General features: G+C 39.3%; 1 protein-coding gene across 1 annotated transcript in view; it reads right to left on the reverse strand.

Annotated features, from left to right (window-relative positions):
• The window catches only part of RFC1 (replication factor C subunit 1), an 85,380-nt gene that overhangs the window by 47,125 nt on the left and 15,618 nt on the right, over positions 1-22,637 (reverse strand). The window contains exons 3-4 of the mRNA XM_047090376.1: positions 4,030-4,105; positions 2,116-2,226 (exon numbers count right to left, since the gene is read on the reverse strand). Of these exons, the coding sequence (XP_046946332.1) occupies positions 2,116-2,226; positions 4,030-4,105 (187 nt within the window). The remainder of the gene's footprint in view (positions 1-2,115; positions 2,227-4,029; positions 4,106-22,637) is intronic.

Consider the following 22,637-nt stretch of genomic DNA (forward strand, 5'->3'; position numbering starts at 1 on the left):
CTAGGAAATGCCTTGACTTACCTAATTATGGTTTCTATACTCTCTATCCCACCCTGAACATTAGCAATCTAGCAATCACTCTTTTCTTTTTTTTTTTATTAGGTTTCATGCACAGTGCAGAGCCCAACGCAGGACTTGAACTCACGACCCTGAGATCAAGACCTGAGCTGAGACAGAGAGTCGGACACTCAACCAACTGAGCCACCCAGGCGCCCCTTTAATATTTTAAGTAATCTCTATATCCAACATAGGACTCAAACCCACAACCCAAGACCAAGAGTTGCACACTCTACCCACTGAGCCAGCCAGGCACCCCTCTAGCAATCACTCTTAAATACTATTCTCATCATTCCACAACTCTCTTCAAGAATTTTAATGGTTCCCTTTCCCTGCTATGTTAAGTCTAAATCCATCTGCCTAGCTTTCAAGGTCTTCTCTAATCCTACCTCCCACTGCTCCTCCTCATATGAGCAGTCTCTTCTGTGCCCTACGAACATACCAAGCCTTGTGCTGGATGCTGTGCTTTAAATAATCCCACCCCCTAAGCTGACATTCTTCCCTCCACCGCCTGCTCATCCTTCAAGTGCCAGATCAAATCTTACCCTTCGAGCCCTCTGCCTGACTACTGCTTATTGCTACCTCAAGCGACTACTACAGTACTTCGGAGTCTGGTCATCTTTTGTACCTCCAGCACCTAGTTTCTGGGATGTAAAAAACACTCAATAAATGTCTGTTGAATATGAACTGTAATATGCTGTGCCAAAGTAATTATGTGGCTTTTACCATCTCTTCAAACCAGGTGTGTTCACTTCACTAGCAATTCAAGTGCAGAGTGCTAAAAATAATGGTTTCAGAGGTTTTCTTCAATATGAACAAATCAACAACCTATGAGATGCTTTCATGGTTCCTTCAAGTATTTCTACATAGGAACCAATTCAACAGGCTCTGTGAATTTGAAGATTAATACATCTAACCTTTTATTCCTGTTACAGTCTCCTCTAGGAATTAACAATGCCACAACCAAAATTACTTTACAGGGTGCATGAGCGGCTCAGTAGGTTAAGCATCTGACTTCAGCTCAGGTCATAATCTCACGGTTCATGGGTTTGAGCCCTGCTTCAGGTGAGCCCCACTTCTCTCTCTCTCTCTGCCCCTCTCAAAAAAAAGGGGGGGTGGGGAGAGAAAAAAAAGAAAATCCTCACAGCGATTTAAAAAAAAATGACTTTACAACACATCTGAGTTTTTTCCCTAAGATGATAATTCAGAGTTCCTCACCATAAAGGAATACTATCTATGAAACAATCATTTATACTATTTTACCATTTTAAGATTAGTGTACAATTATTTATAAATGGCTTTTGCTTTCTAACCACTCAAAACAGAACAAATAAATTTAAGTATAAAAACAATCATCTATTAAAAAGCTAATGCTAATAAAATCTTTACTGTCACAAGAAAATACAAGGAATTCAGGTCACATCTGTGCTAGATCACAGATCACAAATATGAATAATTGTTATATACTTAGATTATTATGACTTTAGCATGCAAAGTAAAAAAACTTAAATAAAAAAGTTTTAAAATAATATTTTTAATTTTTTTTCCTTAACGTTTATTTATTACTGAGAGACAGAGAGAGACAGAGCATGAGCATGGGAGGGGCAGAGAGAGGAGGAGACACAGAATCTGAAGCAGGCTCCAGGCTCTGAGCCGTCAGCATAGAGCCCGACGCGGGGCTTGAACTCACAAAGCGTGAGATCATGACCTGAGCTGAAGTCGGACACTCAACTGACTGAGCCACCCAGGCGCCCTTAAAATACACCAATAATATTTTAACACAGGATTCAAGATAGAGCTTCAACTTACTCAATATAGAACACCTAAAAAATTCCAAGGCCAATTCCCCTGTAACTAACCCTTACAATGGCCCTTAACCCACAGAAAATGCCAAAGATGATTACAGCCTTTCCCTGATAAATATAAATCAACAAAGCAAAAAAGGCAGCAGAAATTCAATTCAAAGTGAAGGAGGTTCATCCAGACATCAATGAGTAGCTCAAGAACATAACACACACTACTCTTCTCCCAAACATTAAACATACTCAGTACACTTACCTGTTTCTGAAATGTATGTAACAGGATCCTGGCGTAGAATTTTACCAGGTTTAGGTTTTTCTGGTTGCTTTTTGGCATTTTTTACCTGCACTGTCTCCTCGGATTCTGAATCTGTACATGAGAAGCAAATGAAACAAAACTCTCAAGAGAAAAAATAAAATACAGTGTGTTCTTAAAGTGATCATTGTTAACGAATTCCTCAAGGCCCATTTTGAGGCAAATCCCTTTTATGAATTCTCACAGGTTACTTCTACACAGTGTTAAACCTTGGTCTTACTTTTCTATTGTCACTATAACAAATCACCACAAATTTAGTGGCTTAAAACAACATAAACATATTATCTTATAGTTCTGAAGGTTAGAAACCCCATATGGGTCTCACTGGGCTAACATCAAAGTGCCAGCAGGGCTATGACCCTTTTCTGGATACTCTAGGGAAAAATCCATTTCCCTGTCTTTTCCAGTTTCTAGTGACTGCTAACATTCCTTAGCTTCTGGCTCCCTTCCTCCATCCCCAAAGCAAGGAACATCAGGCAAAATCCTTCTCATGCTGCATCGTTCTGGTTCTCTATTTTCCATGGTCAGTCTCTGTCTCTGTCTCTGTCTCTCTCTCTCTCCCCCTTTCCTCCCTCTTCCTTGTGAATACAGTGGGCCCATCCCCAGATAATTCAGGATCATCTCCCTATTTTAAGGTCACCTGATTATCAACCTTAATGCCACCTATAGCTTTAGTTTCCCTTTTGCCATGTAACCTAACATATTCACAAGTTCTAGGAATTAGCGCATGGACATCTTTGGGAGCCATTAGTCTACCACAACCTAATCACCCAGGACGCTTAAATACAAATCAAGACAAAGTGGTACAAAAATAGAAGTTTCATAAACTTTAGGATCCTTCCTTTTCCTCTGCACCATGCATTTATAAATCCTGTTTCATACTAAAACTGTATCAAACAACTAAATTTTCAATTTCCCAAAAGATAGAAACTCCTGGGGAGTGGGAATGTGTACTTATTTCAAATTCCTTACTGTATACAGCAGTAAAAGACATAAACATTGAAGCACTTTTAGAATTGAGTCAGAATTTTTGCTGTTATTGTCAAATCCTGACAATCTATGCATACTTTCCTTAGAGGTTGCATTATTAAGAATTCACAACCAGATGGATCTTCTCCGCAAAAGCAACACCTAAAACTTTTTGAATTCTATCATTATTTTAACAGATCATAAAAGGCATACATAAAAATACAACATTCCCCATCTTGAAAGTACAGTATATTCAAATATTTTATATTGTGATTGTTCCATTTTAAATCCAACAAAAAAGGACCAGATCAAAAGCATCTTTGTTTCCAGAGCAATATTCTAAGGCACTATTTTTCAAATTCAGTCTCCAAGAAGCTCAGCTGAAAGAGAAGTTAGTATCAATATTTTTAAAAATAAATATGTCAGGGGCACCTGGGTGGCTCAGTCAGTTGAGTGTCCGACTCTTGACTTCAGCACAGGTCATGATCTCACAGTTTGTGAAGCAGAGCCCCACATCGAGCCCTACAGTGTCAGACTCTTGCGGCATGTGATTCTCTCTCTGCCTCTCTCTCTCAAAATAAATAAATACACTTTATAAGTAAACTTACTTGATAAATAAATGTCATGTTCAAAGTAAGTTTGAAACATGCTATGTATACTGTATACCCCTCTGAACAAACATATTTAACACATTAATATATTGTAGCTCTGTTAAGTTCTACAGTACAATAAAACTGTTTTCAACTTTATTGGAGCATAGAGTCTTCTCACAGGACCTATTACAACAACAGAGAGAGCTGTGTGTCTCAGAACATCAGTTGGGAAAACACTGTTCTAAGGGATATAAAATAATTTTAAAACTTTAAGGCTCCCCAGAAGAAATATTACCTGAATCATAGATGATCCTCTTTTTCTTGTTTGGTTGCTTCTGTTTAGAGTCATCTTCTTTACAAGAACTATTTACCTGTAAACATCACAGTATAATTAGAATGCAAAACTTATATAAATTCGTTGTGTTTTCTCGTTAGACTTGAACTCAGTAATTTTGCCCCCAAGGAGACATTTTTCCTTATTATAACTGGGGGGCAGGAGAAAGGGGTTACTGGCACCTACTGAGTAGACCAGGGATGCTACTAAACACCCTAACAACGCACAAGATAGTCCTCCACAACAAAGAATTACACAGCCCAAAATGTCATTAATGCCATAATTAGACTAAACAATTAGCCAAACCCACCATCAAAAAGACAAGAGAGAATAAATGCTGGCGAAGATGTGGAGAAAAAGGAACCGTTGTGCACTGTTGGTGGGACTGTAAAATAGTACAGCCACTATCGAAAACAGTATGGAGGTTCCTCAAAAATTTTTGTCTAAAAACTACCATATGACCCAGCAATTTTACTTCTGAAACTATATCCAAAGAAACAAAAACACTAACTCCAAAAGATATCTGCACCCCCATGTTCATAGAAGCGTTATTTATAATAGCCAAGACATGGAAACAACCTAAGTGACCATCAAAGTAGGAAAGGATAAAATTGTGATACACATAAAAAAAGAGGAAATCCTACCATTTGCCACAACATGAATGAACCTTGAAGGCATGCTAAGTGAAATAATTCAAACAGAGGAAGACAAATACTGTATGATCTCACCTATATGTGGACTCTAAAAGAAGCAAAAAACACACCAAACTCAGAAAAAGATACCAGACTTGTGGTTACCAGAAGCAGGGAGTGAGGGGAGGTACAAGTGGAGGAAGTGGTCAAAAGGTACAAACTTCTGAGGAGCCCTGGTGGCTCAGTCGGGGTGAGCATCTGGCTCTTGATTTCAGCTCAGATCATGACCTCACAGTACATGGGTTTGAGCCCCGCAGTGGGCTCCACACTGACAGTGTTGGAGGGAGTTCTCTCTCTCCACCCCTCCCCTGCTCTCTCTCTCAAAATAAACTTAAAAAAAAAAAAAAAGTACAAACTTCTACTTATAAGTACTAGACATGCAATATACAACATGAAGAATATAATGAACACTGTTATTTGATACATAGGAAACGTGTTAAGAGGGCAGATCTAAAAGTTGTCATCACAGAAAAATTTTTTTTTCTTTTTTTACTTTATCTATATGAGATCCCGGATATTAACTAAACCTGTGGTAATCATTTCACAGCATATGTAAGTCAAACCATCATGCTGTATACCTCAAACTTCTACAGCTCAGATGTTAATTATTTCTTAATAAAACTGAAAAAAAAAAAGAAAAAAACCAACTGTATCAGATGGGAAAAAAAGAATTATAGAAAAGGCTGTATTATTATTCAGCTCCACTTTCAACACTAAATTACATATAACAAAGAGTAAAAGAATGTCAGATATTAAAAGGCAAATGCTTACTGAAAATGAAAGAGACAAAGGTTAAGGAGTTATGGGCTGTCCACTACCCACTGCCTGTTAGAAAACTATATATAACTGGGGCACCTGGGTAGCTCAGTTGGCTAAGTGTCCAACTTCAGCTCAGGTCATAATCTCACAGTTTGTGAGTTCAAGCCCCACATCGGGCTCTGTGCTGACAGCTTGGAGCCTGGAGCCTGCTTTGGATTCTGTGTCTCCCTCTCTCTCTGCCCCTCCACCCCCCTCTCAAAAAATAAACATTAAAAAAAATTTTTTTTTAAAGAATACTATACATAACCAAGGCAAAAGATGTTATTTATATTTTGTAGTTATACATTATATTTCTAACATATTCAAATTTTCCCAAAAAAATCAAGAAACCAGACAGCAAAAGAAACTATAACCAATCATAAGGGAGAAATATGTTTCTAGAGGCACCTGACTGCTTCAGTCCATACAGTATGTGACTCTTGATCTCAGAGTTGTGGGTTCAAGCCCCACACTACTTGTAGAGATTACTTAAAAATAAAATCTTTAAAAAAAGAAAAAAGAAATATGCTTCTACTCATTACAATAAAACTTGAAAAATATAAGAACAATTGACTAGCTTGCAAGAAAATGAGATAAATGAACTGGAGCACAGAGTTAAAAAGAACTACAGTAACTCAAAAGTTAGAGAAGAGGGTATCCCACAAGGGAGAGAGCCACAGAAGGAGAGTCTCAAATTCTGCCCATAAACTTAGCCCAGATCTCTCCTGCACTACACATGAATGGAACAACTCATAGTACCAGCTAAGGATAAAAGAACTGAACAAAGATTTCATCTGCTGCCCATCACAGGAGACACAAGAGTTTAGGCTCTGAGTTCAGGCAAGTTAACTGCCTGCTAAACCAAATGAATTAACACTCTTTGGAGGAATGTAACAGAATCCAAATTTCCTGCACTACATAACTAGACTATCCACCATAAATCCAAAATAACCAGACACACACACACAAAATACAAAATGTAACCTGTGATGCTTTATTTTTTATCTGTAAACTTGACTGGGCCACAAAGTGCCCAAGTATTACATCAAATATTATTCTGAGTGTTTCTATGAAGGTGTTTTTGGATGAATTTAACATTAACTATCCAAGGATAGCAGGCTTGAGACTGTAATCACACTACTGGCTCTCCTGGTTCACAGGACTTCAGACTCACACTTAAACTATACTACAGCTATCATGAGTCTCCAGCTTCCCAACTGTAGGTCTAGGGACTTGTCAGACACTGTAATCACATGCATGAATTCTTTAAAATAAATATCTTTGTAGATTCTATTTCTCTGGAGAATTCTGACTATACAGATTTTGTTACCATGAAATAAAGTGGTGCAGTAAAAAATACCTAAAACATGGAAGTGGATTTGGAACTGGGTTATGGTGAAGGCTGGAAAAGTACATGCTTTAAAAAAGCCTAGGACTTCTGGTCCAAGATGGCAATGCAGAAAGACTCTGAACTCACCTCCACAGAATATACCAAATCTATACCTATTTATAGAGCAATTCCTCCTGAAGAACTGAGGGCTGACTGAACAGCTTTTGCACAACAAAAGATGGAGAGAGCACAAGAGAATGTTAAGAGAAACAGAAACAAAAACTGCTGAATGAAAGGAACCCTTACCCTGTCACTGCAAACTACATTGAGGAGGGATATACTGAGGGACCATAAGCAAGATGTGTGCCCTGGGGCACAGAAAAAAGGCCAAAATTTATTTATTTATTTATTTGTTTGTTTGTTTGTTTATTTATTTATTTATTTATTTTTGAGACAGAGAGAGAGCATGAACGGGGGAAGGTCAGAGAGAGGGAGACACAGAATCTGAAACAGGCTCCAGGCTCTGAGCTGTCAGCACAGAGCCCGACGCGGGGCTCGAACTCACGGACCGTGAAATCATGACCCGAGCCGAAGTCAGCTGCTTAACCGACTGAGCCACCCAGGCGCCCCAGAAAAAAGGCCAAAATTTAAAAGGGCAACTAGATTATAAAAGATCCAGCCCTAGAACTCCACCAAATGGTGCGGGAGCTGCTGGAACTCTCTCCAGGTCAGAGGGGCCAAGGTTTACATTCTCCCTTCACCTTGATGGCATGGACTGAAGCAGGGTCCAGGTGCCCTAGGCAGCCTATCACCTCAGTAAGCCCCAGGCTCTTAGTCCACACCAGCCCAAGACATCCTACCTATGTGACCCCAGTGCAATACACACCACAATATCCTTGGTCAATCCCCACTATAGCTCTGTCTTGCCAAGGTGACACAGGCACAAAACACCCCAAAACACTCCAGGCCCATACCACTTTGGCTCCAGACAACTTGCCAGGACACCCCCAATACAGAGCTCCCCAAGCACTCCTGGCACATGCCTGTTTTGGATCCAGATGATTCACCAAGGGACCCACTACATGCAGTGCCTTGGGACCACCCAGCCCATTCCTGCTTTGGATCTAGACAACTCACCAGGATTCCCCTATACAGAGTGTCCAGGACCATCCAGCCCCCTCTCAAGTCAGCTCCAGCCACCTCACCAGGGCACTCCCACACAAAGCACCCCAGGACACCTTCATGTGCACACACTTCAGCTTCAGCTGTCCTCAGCACAGAGATCCCTTAGACCACCCTAGCCCATGCCCACTTCAGCTTCAACTGTGCACCCTGTGCACAAAGAGCCCTGGGACCACCCAGTTTACACCTACTTTAGCTTCAGCAGTCCTGCCAGGGTGTCATCTGCGCAGAGCAGGGAACCCCAGGACCTCCAGCTTGCACCCACTTCAACTTTAGCTGCTCCATCAGGGCACCATCTGTGCAGACAGCCCTAGAACCACCCCAGTCCACACCCACTTCAGCTCAGGCCATCCCACCCGGGTACCCCAGCACAGAATTCCCCAAGACCACCAGCCACAACTTCAGCCAGCCAGCCAAAGTCACCAGACACATGCAGTCTACACAGGAGATGGCCATACACAAGACCATTCCTTCAAGGTTAGGAGAAGTATCTGTTCTACCTAATTCATGGAAATAAACACAGAAAGTCTGGCAAAATGAGAAGACAGAGAAATATGTTTTTAATGAAACAACAAGACAAAACCTCAGAAAAAGAGCTAAATGCAATAGAGATAACCAAGCTATCTGCTAACCATTTCAAAGTAAGAAATAAATAAATAGATAGATAAATAAATTTAAAGTAATGATCACAGAGATGCTCACCAACTGGAGAGAAGCATAGATGAATTCAATGAGAACTTCAACAAAGAGAAAATATTAAAAAGGACCACAATTGAAGAATACAATAAAGGAAATTAAAAATACACTAGAAGTAATCAACAGTAGATTAAAGAATGCAAAAAACAGATCAGTGACCTGGAAGACAAGCTAATGGTAAGCACCCAAACAGAACAGCAAAAAGGAAAAAGAATTAGAAAAAAAAAAAAAAGACACAGAATAGGTTACGGATCTCTTGGAAAACATCAAGTGAACAAAAATTTGCATTCAGGGGTCCCAGAAGAAAAGAGAGACAAAGGGTGAGAAAACTTACTTGAAGAAATGAGAACTGAAAACCTCCCCCAACTGGTGAAGAAAACAAATATCCAACTTCAGGAAGCACAGAGAGGTCCAAACAAGATAAACCCAAGGAGTTCCACACCACAGCACATTAATATGTAAAATGTCAAAGATTAAGGATAAAGAATTTTAAAAGCAACAAGACAGAAGCAAATAATTACCTACAAGGGAAACCCCATAAGACTATCAGCTGATTTTTTAGCAGAAGGGATGGCATGATATATTCAAACTGCTGAATAAAAAAAAAAAAAACCTACAACCGAGAATACTCTACCCGGCAAAGTTATTCAGAATTCAAGGTGAGCTAAAGAGTTTCCCAAACTAAAGTTAAAGGATTTCATCACCACTTAACCAGCCTTATAAGAAATATTAAAGGGCTTCTTGAAGTGGAAAAGAAAGGCTGTATTTAGAAGAAAATTATGAAAGGAAAAAAATTTCATGAGTAAAAGCAAACACAGTAAAGGTAGTAGGGCAACCATTTATAAAGCTAGTATAAAGGTTAAAAGACATAGTAGTAAAATCAACTATATTTTTTAAATTAGAGGTAACTGGATGGCCTAGTCAGTTGAGTGTCTAACTCTTGATTTCAGCTCTGGTCATGATCCCAGGGTCATGGGATCAAGCCCTGCACTGGGCTCCGCACTGAGTATGGAACCTGCTTAAAGATTCTCATTCTCTCTCTCTCTGCCACTCTACCCCGCTTGCTCTCTATCTCTCTCAAATAAAATAAATTAGTTAAGGGGACTCACATAATAAAAAGATGTAAAATATGAAAACATATACACAAAATGTGGGGTGGGAGAGTAAAAATGAAGTTCTTTTATAATGTGTTCAATCTCAAGTGACCATCAATTTAATACAGAATATCATATACCTAGATATTACATAGGAACCTCATGATAACCACAAGGCAAAAACCTGAAATAGATATACAAAAATTAAGAGAAAGAAAGCCAAGCACAACACTAAAGAAAGTTATCAATCACAAGAAAGCAAGAAAGGAACACAGAAGAACTACGAAACCAACCAAAAATCAGTGAACAGAAAGGTAGTAAGTACATACCTATCAATAATTAAATGTAAAAGGTCAGAATGCTCCAATCAAAAACAGAGGGTGATAGAAAGGATAAAAAAACAAGACCCACCTATATTCTACCTATAAGAGACTCACGTCAGACCTAAAGACACATACAAACTGAAAGTAAAGATATGGAAAAAGATATTCTGTTCAAATGGAAACTAAAAAAAATCCAGGGTAGCAATACCTGTATCAGACAAAATAGACTTAACAACAAAGATTATAACAAGAAACAAAACATGGCATTACATACTGATAATGGCATCAATTCAACAAGAAGATATAACAATTGTAAATATCTATACACCCAACATTAAAGTACCTAAATACATAATACAAAGATTAACATACGTAAAGGAAGAAATCGACAGTGATACAACAACAGTAGGGAACTTTAACACCCCATTTCATCCAGAAAGAAAATCAGTAAGGAAACAGCTTTTGAATGACACATCAGAACAGACCAACTTAACAGATATATACAGAACATTCCATCCAAAAACGACGAATACACATTCTTTCCAACTGCACGTGGAACATTCTCCATGGCAGATAACATGTTAGTCCACATAATAAGTCTCAATAAATTTAAGAAAACTGAAATCATATCAAGCATCTTTTCCAACCATAACAGTACAAAACTAGAAATCAATTACAAGAAAAAAAAAATGGAAAAAACACAAACACGTGGAGGTTAAACAACATGCTATTAAACAACTGATTGGTCAATGATGAAATCAAAGAAGAAATTTAAAAATATATGTATTAGTACAAGAAGTTCTAGCCATAGCAATCAGACAAGAAAAAGAAAAGGGCTCCAAATTGGTAAAGAAGTAAACTATCACTATTTGCAAATGACAGGATACTATTCATAGAAAACCTTAACTCCACCAGAAAAAAACATTAGAATAAATTAATTCAGTAGCCTCAGGATACAAAATTAATATACAGAAACCTGTCTTGTTTCTATATACTAATAACAAAGTATCAGAAATAGAAATTAAGGAGTGCCTGGGTGGTTCAGTTGGTTGAGCATCTGACTTAGGCTCAGGCATTTAGGCTCAGGCTGTGATCTCACGGTTTGTGACCTCGAGCCCCACATCAGGCTCTCTGCTGTCAGTGTGGAGCCTGCTTCAGATCCTTTGTCCCCCTCTCTCTCTCTCTGAACCTCCCCAGCTCACACTCTTTCTCTCAAAAATACATAGAAACATTTCAAAAAATAGAAATTAAAGAAACAATTCCACTTACAATAGCACCAAAAAGAATAAAATACTTAGAAACAAATTTAGTCAAGAAGGTGAAAGATCTGTACTCTAAAAACTATGAAATATTGATGAACAAAACTGAAGATGTCACAAATGAAAAGATATTCCATGCTCATGGATTGTACGAATATTGTTACAACATCCATACTACCCAAAGCAATCTACAGATTCAATGCAATCCCTATCAAAATACCAACAGTAATTTTCACAGAAGTAGAACAAAAAATACTAAAATTTGTATGGAACCATTAAAGACCCCAAATAGCCAAAGCAGTCTTGAAAAAGATTGCAACATTTTTCTAGATGTCATTTCGGCAAGGGAAACAAAAGCAAAAATTAACTATTGAGACTACACCAAAATAGAAAGCTTTTGCACAGCAATGGAAACCATTAATAACATGAAGAGGCAACCTACTGAATAAGAGAAGATACTTGCAAATTATATGTCCAATAAGGGGTTAACATCCAAAGTATATAAAGAACTTATGCAACTCAACACCAAAAAACCCCAAATAATCTAATGGGCAGAGAAAGCGGGCAGAAAACCCAAAAAGAAATTTTTGCAAAGACATTCAGATGACCAATAGACACATGAAAAGATGCTCAACATCACTAACCAGCAGGGCAAATCAAACCACAATAAAATATCAGATTACACCTGTCAGAATGGCTAGAACCAAAAGACAAGAAACAAGGGTTGGTGAATATGTAGAGGGAAAAAAACACTCAATGCACTGTTGGTGGGAATGCAACCTGGTGCAGCCACTGTGGAGAACAGTACGGAGGTTCCTTAAAACATTAAAAAATAGAAATAGAATACAAAATACAAAAATGCATATATATAAATATGATCCAGTAATTCCACTACTGAGTATTTACCAAAGAAAACAAAAACACTAATTCAAAAAGATATATACACCCCTACATAGCCAAGATATGATAGCAACCTAAATGTCCATCAACAGATAGATAAAGATGTGAGATACATACACACGCACACTAAAATATTACTCAGCCATGGGGCACCTGGGTGGTTTAGCTGGTTGGGTGTCTGACTTGATTTCGGCTCAGATCATGATCTCTCGCTGTAAGCACAGAACATGCTTGGGATTCTCTCTCTCCCTCTCTGTGCACTCATGCTCTCTCTTTCTCTCTCAAAAATAAATAAACTTAAAAAAAAAAAGTTCTAGGGGCACGTGGGTGGCTCAGTCAGTTAAGAAGCCGACTTCAGCTCAGGTCATGATCTCACAGTTTGTGAGTTCAAGCCCCGCACTGCGCTCTGTGCTGACAGCCTAGAGCCTGCTTCAGATTCTGTGTCTCCCTCTCTCTCTGCCCCTCCCCTGTTCGCACTCTGTTTCTGTCTCTCAAAAGTAAATAAATGTTTAAAAAAAAAAAACTAAAAAAAAAAAAAAACCCTTCTAGGGGCACTTGGGTGACTCAGTCGGTTAAGTGCCTGACTCTTGGTTTCGGCTCAGGTCATGATCTCACTCGTGAGTGAGATCTCACTCCGTGCTGACAGTGCAGAGCCTGCTTGGGATTCTCTCTCTCTCCCTGCCCCTCCCCTGCTTGTGCCCATGCTCTCTCTCTCACTCAAAATAAATAAATAAACCTAAAAAAAAGCTCTGTGGCACCTGGATGGTTCAGTCAGATAAGTGTCTGCCTCCTGATTTCAGCTCAGGTCATGATCTCACGGTTGCGTGACCAAGCATCACATTGCACTCTGTGCTGACAGTGCCGAGCCCACTCAGGATTCTCTCTCTCGCTCTCTCTCTGCTCCTTCCCTGCTCATGCTCGCTTGCTCACTCGCTCTCAAAATAAGTAAAGATTTTAAAAAATAACAAAATAAAAGGTTCTATTATAAAAATAAATAAATAATAACATAACAAAATATTACTCAGCCATAAAAAAAAAAGGAGATCTTGCCATGTCACACCTGAAGAGCATTACACTAAGTGAAATAAGTCAGACAGCAGAAAACAAATACCATATGATTTCACTTATAAGTGGAATCTGAAAAACAAAATGAATAAACAAAGCAGAAACAGATCCATAAATACTGAGAACTGGTGGTTGCCAGAGGGAAGGGGGTTGAAGGCATGGGTAAGTAGGGGTGAAAGGGTGAGAGGTACAGGCTTCCAGTTATGAAATGAATCAATCATGGGGGTGAAAGGTATAGATTAGGGAATACAGTCAATAGTATTTTAAAAGTGCTGTATAGGACCTACACTTGTGAGCATAGCATAACACAGAGTTGCTGAATCACTATGTTGCACACCTGAAACTAATGTAATACTATTTGTCAACCATACTTCAATAAACAAAATAAATAAAAAGAAAAATTTTGTAAAATGTAGACTCCTGTGAAGGGACTGTTAGCAATAATATGGATGTTAAATGCGACTCCAACAAGGTCTCAAGGAGAAAAAATAAGAGCTATGGGGAAAGCTTCTATCATCTTAGAGGATACATATATCGTAAATCGAATGCTGGTAAATATAAACATTAAAGACCATTCTGGTGAGGTTTCAGACAGAATCAAGGAACAGATTGTTGGAAACTGGAGAAACAGCAATCCTTGTTATAAAATGGCAAAGAACTTGGCTACATTGTGTTTTAGTGAAAGATAGAACTTGTGAACAATGAAATTATTTAGCTGAAGAGATTCCGAAGCAAACTGTTGGAAGGTGAAGACTGGGATCCTCTACAGTAAAATACAAGAGGAGAGACATGAACTGAATTGTTAAGCAAAAAGGAACCAGAACTTAAAGCTTTGGAAAATACTCAACCTATGTTGCAAAAAATGAGAACACATGTGCTGAAAAGAACACCAAAAGTGTGGCTGGACTATCACTCAATAAAGAGGTAATGAGATTTCACAAGCAAAAACTGTGCTAGTTTGAAATGAGACAAAATGAAGAAAGGCTGTCAGACTTCTTGATTCTACGGGAAGGACAGTAGAGCTATTCAGCTGCAAACCTGCACCATTCTCTAAGAAAAGGAGAAGAGATCATGAAGGTGATTCAGAGATCAGGCTGCCTTACTTCTTGTTTCAACAGATCAAACAGCCTCCATCCAGAAGCCTTGGGACTGGGACGACTGCCCCAGTGGGTCCAGAAGGCGGGGCATCAAGCTAAAGATTTTCTCAAGCTTTAAGATCTAATAGAATTTGCCTTGCTAGGTTTTGGCCTTGCTAGGTTTTGGACTTGCTTGGGACCCATCCCCCCTTTCTTCCATCTGATTTCTCCCTTTTGAAATGGGAATGTCTATTCCATGCCTATCCCACCACTGTATTTTAGAAACACATACTTGTCTGGTTTCCCAGGTCCACAGCTAAAGAGGAATTTTCTCAGGAGAAATCATACCTTGAATCTCACCCTATCTGGTTTAAATGGTATTTAGATAAGACTCTGGACTTGACAGTTGGTGCTGTAATGAGTTAAGACTTTTAGGGGCTGTCAGGATGCAATGAATGTATTCTGCATTGTGAGAAGAACATGAATTTGGGGGACCATTGGCAAAATGTTTGGACTGAATGCTTGTATCCCTCCTAATTCATATGTTGAGCCCCTATGTCCCCATTGTTGCTGTATTTGGAGACAGAAGTCTCTAAGGAATTATGGTTAAATGAGGTCATAAAGGATGGGGCCCTGATCTGACAAGCTTTATGTCCTTGAAGAGATACCAGAGGCCTCACTCACACGTGTATGTACACACACTAGCGCACGTGCTCTCTCTCTCTACCTCTCTCTCCCTCGATGTGCTCGCACTAAGAAAACGTTATGTGAGGACACAGCAAGAAGGTAGCTATCTACAATCCAGAAAGAGAGTTCTTGCCAAGAACTGAATTGGCTGGATCCTTAACCATAGACTTCTAGCCTCCAGAACTGTAAGAAAATAAATTTCAGTTTAAGCCATCCAGTCTATGTATTTTGCTATAGTAGCCCAAACTAATACTTGAGCCAAAGACTTAAGAGAAACGGCATTTAATAGAGACCAATCCTAATATGTTAGAATTAGCCAACAAGAAGTTTAAAGTACCTATTATAACCACATTCAAGAACATAAATAAATAAAAACTATAAAAAAGAAACAATCAGAAATTCTAGAATTGAAAAATGCAATATTTAAAATAACATATTCACTACATAGGCTTAACAGCAAACTGGAGAGGGAAGAAGAGTCAATGAACCTGAAGACAGTAACAAAGAAATTATATAATCTGAAATATAGGGAAAAAAAAAAGAATAAAAATGAACAAATCTCCATGAGCTGTGAGGCAGTATCAAAATTCTGATATGTGTATAATTGGAATCCCAGAAGAGGACAAAGAGAATGAGGCAGAAATATATTTGAACAAATAATGGCAGAAAGTTCCCAAATTTGATGAGATTTATAGATTCAAGAAACTCAGAAACCATAAACAGGATACACGTAAGAAAACCACACCCAGGCACACCACAGTCAAAGCTGAAAACCAAAGATAAAAATCTGTAAAGCAGCATGAGAAAAACAATACATAACATACAAAAGAAAACAATACGAATGACTGCTAACATCTTTCCAGAAAAAAATAGAGACCAAAGGACAATAGAACATTTTAAAGTGCTGAAACAAAAAACTGTCAATACAAAATTCTATATCCAGCAAAAATATCCTTCAAGAATGAAGACAAAATAAAGACATTATTAAATAAACAAAAATTTACAGGCACCTGGGTGGCTCAGTTAGTTAAGCAACCAACTCTTGATTTTGGCTCAAGTCATGATCTCAAGGTTCATGAGATTGAGCGCCACTTCAGGCTCTGCACTGTAAGTGCAGATTCTGTCTCCCTCTCTCTGCCCTTCCCCTGCTTGTGTGCATGCATGCTCTCTCTCTCTCAAAATAAATAAACTGTTAAATAAATAAACAAAAACTTAGGCAATGTGTTACCAAAGACCTACACTACAAGAAATGGCAAAGAAAATTCTTCAGGTATAAAGACAATGATATGAGATAGAAATTAAGAAATTCTTATCTTCGATAAGAAATGGAAAGTACCAGAAATGGCAAATATGGGTAAATATAAAAGATCAATTTTTTCCTCTTAATTTCTTTAAAATACATGTCTGGGGTGAAGAGAAGATGGCGGCTTAGGAGGACGCTGGGCTCACCGCGCATCATGCTGATCACTTAGATTCCACCTACACCTGCCTAACTAACCCAGAAAACCACCAGAAGACTAGCAGAACGGAGTCTCTGGAGCCAAGCACAGACAGGCCCACGGAAGAGGGTAGGAAGGGCAGAGAGGCGGTGCGCGCTGCATGGACTGGCAGGAGGGAGCCGGAGCGGAGGGGCGGCCCGCCGGCCAAGGAGAGCCCCCTAGTCTGGCTGGCAAAAGCAGAGGGGCCAGACGGAGTGTGTTCCGACAGCAAGCGGGACTTAGCATCTGGGAGGTCATAAGTGAACAGCTCTGCTCGGAAAGCAGGAAGGCTGGAGGACAAAGGGAGGGAGAGTTGCTGAGCCCCGGGACGACAGAGCTCAGTTTGGCAGGGAACAAAGGCGCTTGCCAGCGCCATCTCCCTCGCCCATCCCCCAGCTAAAATCCCAAAGGGAACCAGTTCCTGCCAGGGAACTTGCTCGCTCCGCGCAAACACCCAACGCTGTGCTTCTGCGGAGCCAAACCTCCGGCAGCGGGTCTGACTCTCTCTGGCTGCCACAGGGCCCCTCCTGAAGTGGATCACCTAAGGAGAAGCGAGCTAAGCCTGCCCCTCCTGCCCCCGTGCACCTTGCCTACCCACCCCAGCTAATACGCCAGATCCCCAGCACCACAAGCCTGGCAGTGTGCAAGTAGCCCAGACAGGCCACGCCACCCCACAGTGAATTCCTCCCCTAGGAGAGGGGAAGAGAAGGCACACACCAGTCTGACTGTGGCCCCAGCGGTGGGCTGGGGGCAGACATCAGGACTGACTGTGGCCCCACCCACCAACTCCAGTTATACACCACAGCACAGGTGAAGTGCCCTGCAGGCCTGCACCACTCCAGGGACTATCCAAAATGACCAAACGGAAGAATTCCCCTCAGAAGAATCTCCAGGAAATAACAACAGCCAATGAACTGATCAAAAAGGATTTAAATAATATAACAGAAAGTGAATTTAGAATAATAGTCATAAAATTAATCGCTGGGCTTGAAAACAGTATAGAGGACAGCAGAGAATCTCTTGCTATAGAGATCAAGGGACTAAGGAACAGTCAGGAGGAGCTGAAAAACTCTTTAAACGAAATGGAAAACAAAATGGAAACAACGACGGCTCGGATGGAAGAGGCAGAGGAGAGAATAGGTGAACTAGAAGATAAAGTCATGGAAAAAGAGGAAGCTGAGAAAAAGAGAGATAAAAAAATCCAGGACTATGAGGGGAAAATTAGAGAACTAAGTGATACACTAAAAAGAAATAATATACGCATAATTGGTATCCCAGAGGAGGAAGAGAGAGGGAAAGGTGCTGAAGGTGTACTTGAAAAAATAATAGCTGAGAACTTCCCTGAACTGGGGAAGGAAAAAGGCATTGAAATCCAAGAGGCACAGAGAACTCCCTTCAGACGTAACTTGAATCGATCTTCTGCACGACATATCATAGTCAAACTGGCAAAATACAAGGATAAAGAGAAAATTCTGAAAGCAGCAAGGGATAAACGTGCCCTCACATATAAGGGAGACCTATAAGACTCGTGACTGATCTCTCTTTTGAAACTTGGCAGGCCAGAAAGGATTGGCACGAGATCTTCAATGTATTGAACAGAAAAAATATGCAGCCGAGAATCCTTTATCCAGCAAGTCTGTCATTTAGAATAGAAGGAGAGATAAAGGTCTTCCCAAACAAACAAAAACTGAAGGAATTTGTCACCACTAAACCAGCCCTACAAGAGATCCTAAGGGGGACCCTGTGAGACAAAGTACCAGAGACATCACTACAAGCATAAAACATACAGACATCACAATGACTCTAAACCCATATCTTTCTATAATAACACTGAATGTAAATGGATTAAATGCGCCAACCAAAAGACATAGGGTATCAGAATGGATAAAAAAACAAGACCCATCTATTTGCTGTCTACAAGAGACTCATTTTAGACCTGAGGAACACCTTTAGATTGAGAGTGAGGGGATGGAGAACTATTTATCATGCTACTGGAAGCCAAAAGAAAGCTGGAGTAGCCATACTTGTATCAGACAAACTAGACTTTAAATTAAAGGCTGTAACAAAAGATAAAGAAGGGCATTATATAATAATTACAGGGTTTATCCATCAGGAAGAGCTAACAATTATAAATGTCTATGCGCCGAATACCGGAGCCCCCAAATATATAAAACAATTACTCACAAACATAAGCAACCTTATTGATAAGAATGTGGTAATTGCAGGGGACTTTAACACTCCACTTACAGAAATGGATAGATCATCTAGACACATGGTCAATAAAGAAACAAGGGCCCTGAATGACACATTGGATCAGATGGACTTGACAGATATATTTAGAACTCTGCATCCCAAAGCAACAGAATATACTTTCTTCTCGAGTGCACATGGAACATTCTCCAAGATAGATCATATACTGGGTCACAAAACAGCCCTTCATAAGTATACAAGAATTGAAATTATACCATGCATACTTTCAGACCACAATGCTATGAAGCTTGAAATCAACCACAGGAAAAAGTCTGGAAAACCTCCAAAAACATGGAGGTTAAAGAACACCCTACTAAAGAATGAGTGGGTCAACCAGGCAATTAGAGAAGAAATTAAAAAATATATGGAAACAAACGAAAATGAAAATACAACAATCCAAACGCTTTGGGATGCAGCGAAGGCAGTCCTGAGAGGAAAATACATTGCAATCCAGGCCTATCTCAAGAAACAGGAAAAATCCCAAATACAAAATCTAACAGCACACCTAAAGGAAATAGAAGCAGAACAGCAAAGGCAGCCTAAACCCAGCAGAAGAAGAGAAATAATAAAGCTCAGAGCAGAAATAAACAATATAGAATCTAAAAAAACTATAGAGCAGATCAACGAAACCAAGAGTTGGTTTTTTGAAAAAATAAACAAAATTGATAAACCTCTAGCCAGGCTTCTCAAAAAGAAAAGGGAGATGACCCAAATAGATAAAATCATGAATGAAAATGGAATTATTACAACCAATCCCTCAGAGATACAAACAATCATCAGGGAATACTATGAAAAATTATATGCCAACAAATTGGACAACCTGGAAGAAATGGACAAATTCCTAAACACCCACACTCTTCCAAAACTCAATCAGGAGGAAATAGAAAGCTTGAACAGACCCATAACCAGCGAAGAAATTGAATCGGTTATCAAAAATCTCCCAACAAATAAGAGTCCAAGACCAGATGGCTTCCCAGGGGAATTCTACCAGACATTTAAAGCAGAGATAATACCTATCCTTCTCAAGCTGTTCCAAAAATAGAAAGAGAAGGAAAACTTCCAGACTCATTCTATGAAGCCAGCATTACTTTGATTCCTAAACCAGACAGAGATCCAGTAAAAAAAGAGAACTACAGGCCAATATCCCTGATGAATATGGATGCAAAAATTCTCAATAAGATACTAGCAAATCGAATTCAATGGCATATAAAAAGAATTATTCACCATGATCAAGTGGGATTCATTCCTGGGATGCAGGGCTGGTTCAACATTCGCAAATCAATCAACGTGATACATCACATTAATAAAAGAAAAGATAAGAACCATATGATCCTGTCAATCGATGCAGAAAAGGCCTTTGACAAAATCCAGCACCCTTTCTTAATAAAAACCCTTGAGAAAGTCGGGATAGAAGGAACATACTTAAACATCATAAAAGCCATTTATGAAAAGCCCACAGCTAACATCATCCTCAATGGGGAAAAACTGAAAGCTTTTTCCCTGAGATCAGGAACACGACAGGGATGCCCACTCTCACCGCTGTTGTTTAACATAGTGTTGGAAGTTCTAGCATCAGCAATCAGACAACAAAAGGAAATCAAAGGCATCCAAATTGGCAAAGATGAAGTCAAGCTTTCGCTGTTTGCAGATGACATGATATTATACATGGAAAATCCGATAGACTCCACCAAAAGTCTGCTAGAACTGATACATGAATTCAGCAAAGTAGCAGGATACAAAATCAATGTACAGAAATCAGTTGCATTCTTATACACTAACAATGAAGCAACAGAAAGACAAATAAAGAAACTGATCCCATTCACAATTACACCAAGAAGCATAAAATACCTAGGAATAAATCTAACCAAAGATGTAAAAGATCTGTATGCTGAAAACTATAGAAAGCTTATGAAGGTAATTGAAGAAGATATAAAGAAATGGAAAGACATTCCCTGCTCATGGATTAGAAGAATAAATATTGTCAAAATGTCAATACCACCCAAAGCTACCTACACATTCAATGCAATCCCAATCAAAATTGCACCAGCATTCTTCTCGAAGCTAGAACAAGCAATTCTAAAATTCATATGGAACCACAAAAGGCCCCGAATAGCCAAAGTAATTTTGAAGAAGAAGACCAAAGCAGGAGGCATCACAATCCCAGACTTTAGCCTCTACTACAAAGCTGTCATCATCAAGACAGCATGGTATTGGCACAAAAACAGACACAGAGACCAATGGAATAGAATAGAAACCCCAGAACTAGACCCACAAACGTATGGCCAACTCATCTTTGACAAAGCAGGAAAAAACATCCAATGGAAAAAAGACAGTCTCTTTAACAAATGGTGCTGGGAGAACTGGACAGCAACATGCAGAAGGTTGAAACTAGACCACTTTCTCACACCATTCACAAAAATAAACTCAAAATGGATAAAGGACCTGAATGTGAAACAGGAAACCATCAAAACCCTAGAGGAGAAAGCAGGAAAAGACCTCTCTGACCTCAGCCGTAGCGCTCTCTTACTCGACACATCCCCAAAGGCAAGGGAATTAAAGGCAAAAATGAATTACTGGGACCTTATGAAGATAAAAAGCTTCTGCACAGCAAAGGAAACAACCAACAAAACTAAAAGGCAACCAACGGAATGGGAAAAGATATTTGCAAATGACATATCGGACAAAGGGTTAGTATCCAAAATCTATAAAGAGCTCACCAAACTCCACACCCGAGAAACAAATAACCCAGTGAAGAAATGGGCAGAAAACATGAATAGACACTTCTCTAAAGAAGACATCCGGATGGCCAACAGGCACATGAAAAGATGCTCAACGTTGCTCCTCATCAGGGAAATACAAATCAAAACCACACTCAGATATCACCTCACACCAGTCAGAGTGGCCAAAATGAACAAATCAGGAGACTATAGATGCCGGAGAGGATATGGAGAAACGGGAACCCTCTTGCACTGTTGGTGGGAATGCAAACTGGTGCAGCCACTCTGGAAAACAGTGTGGAGGTTCCTCAGAAAATTAAAAATAGACCTACCCTATGACCCAGCAATAGCACTGCTAGGAATTTACCCAAGGGATACAGGAGTACTGATGCATAGGGGCACTTGTACCCCAATGTTTATAGCAGCACTCTCAACAATAGCTAAATTGTGCAAAGAGCTTAAATGTCCATCAACTGATGAATGGATAAAGAAATGGTGGTTTATATACACAATGGAGTACTACATAGCAATGAGAAAGAACGAAATATGGCCCTTTGTAGCAACGTGGATGGAACTCGAAGAGTGTGATGCTAAGTGAAATAAGCCATACAGAGAAAGACAGATACCATGTTTTCGCTCTTATGTGGATCCTGAGAAACTTAACAGAAACCCATGGGGGAGGGGAAGGAAAAAAAAAAAAGAGGTTAGAGTGGGAGAGAGCCAAAGCATAAGAGACTCTTAAAAACTGAGAACAAACTGAGGGTTGATGGGGGGTGACAGGGAGGGGGGGGTGGGTGATGGGTATTGAGGAGGACACCTTTTGGGATGAGCACTGGGTGTTGTATGGAAACCAATTTGACAATAAATTTCATATATTGAAAAAAATAAATAAAATAAAATAAAATAAAATAAAATAAAATAAAATAAAATAAAATAAAATAAAATAAAATAAAATAAAATAACATAAAATAAAATAAAATAAAATAAAATACATGTCTGTTTGGAGCAAAAATTATCACACT

The sequence above is a fragment of the Lynx rufus genome, unplaced genomic scaffold (assembly GCF_022079265.1).
Source record: "Lynx rufus isolate CCGP_SWC_20201006 ecotype Redwood Valley unplaced genomic scaffold, mLynRuf1.p SCAF_3, whole genome shotgun sequence".
Lineage (NCBI taxonomy): Eukaryota > Metazoa > Chordata > Mammalia > Carnivora > Felidae > Lynx > Lynx rufus.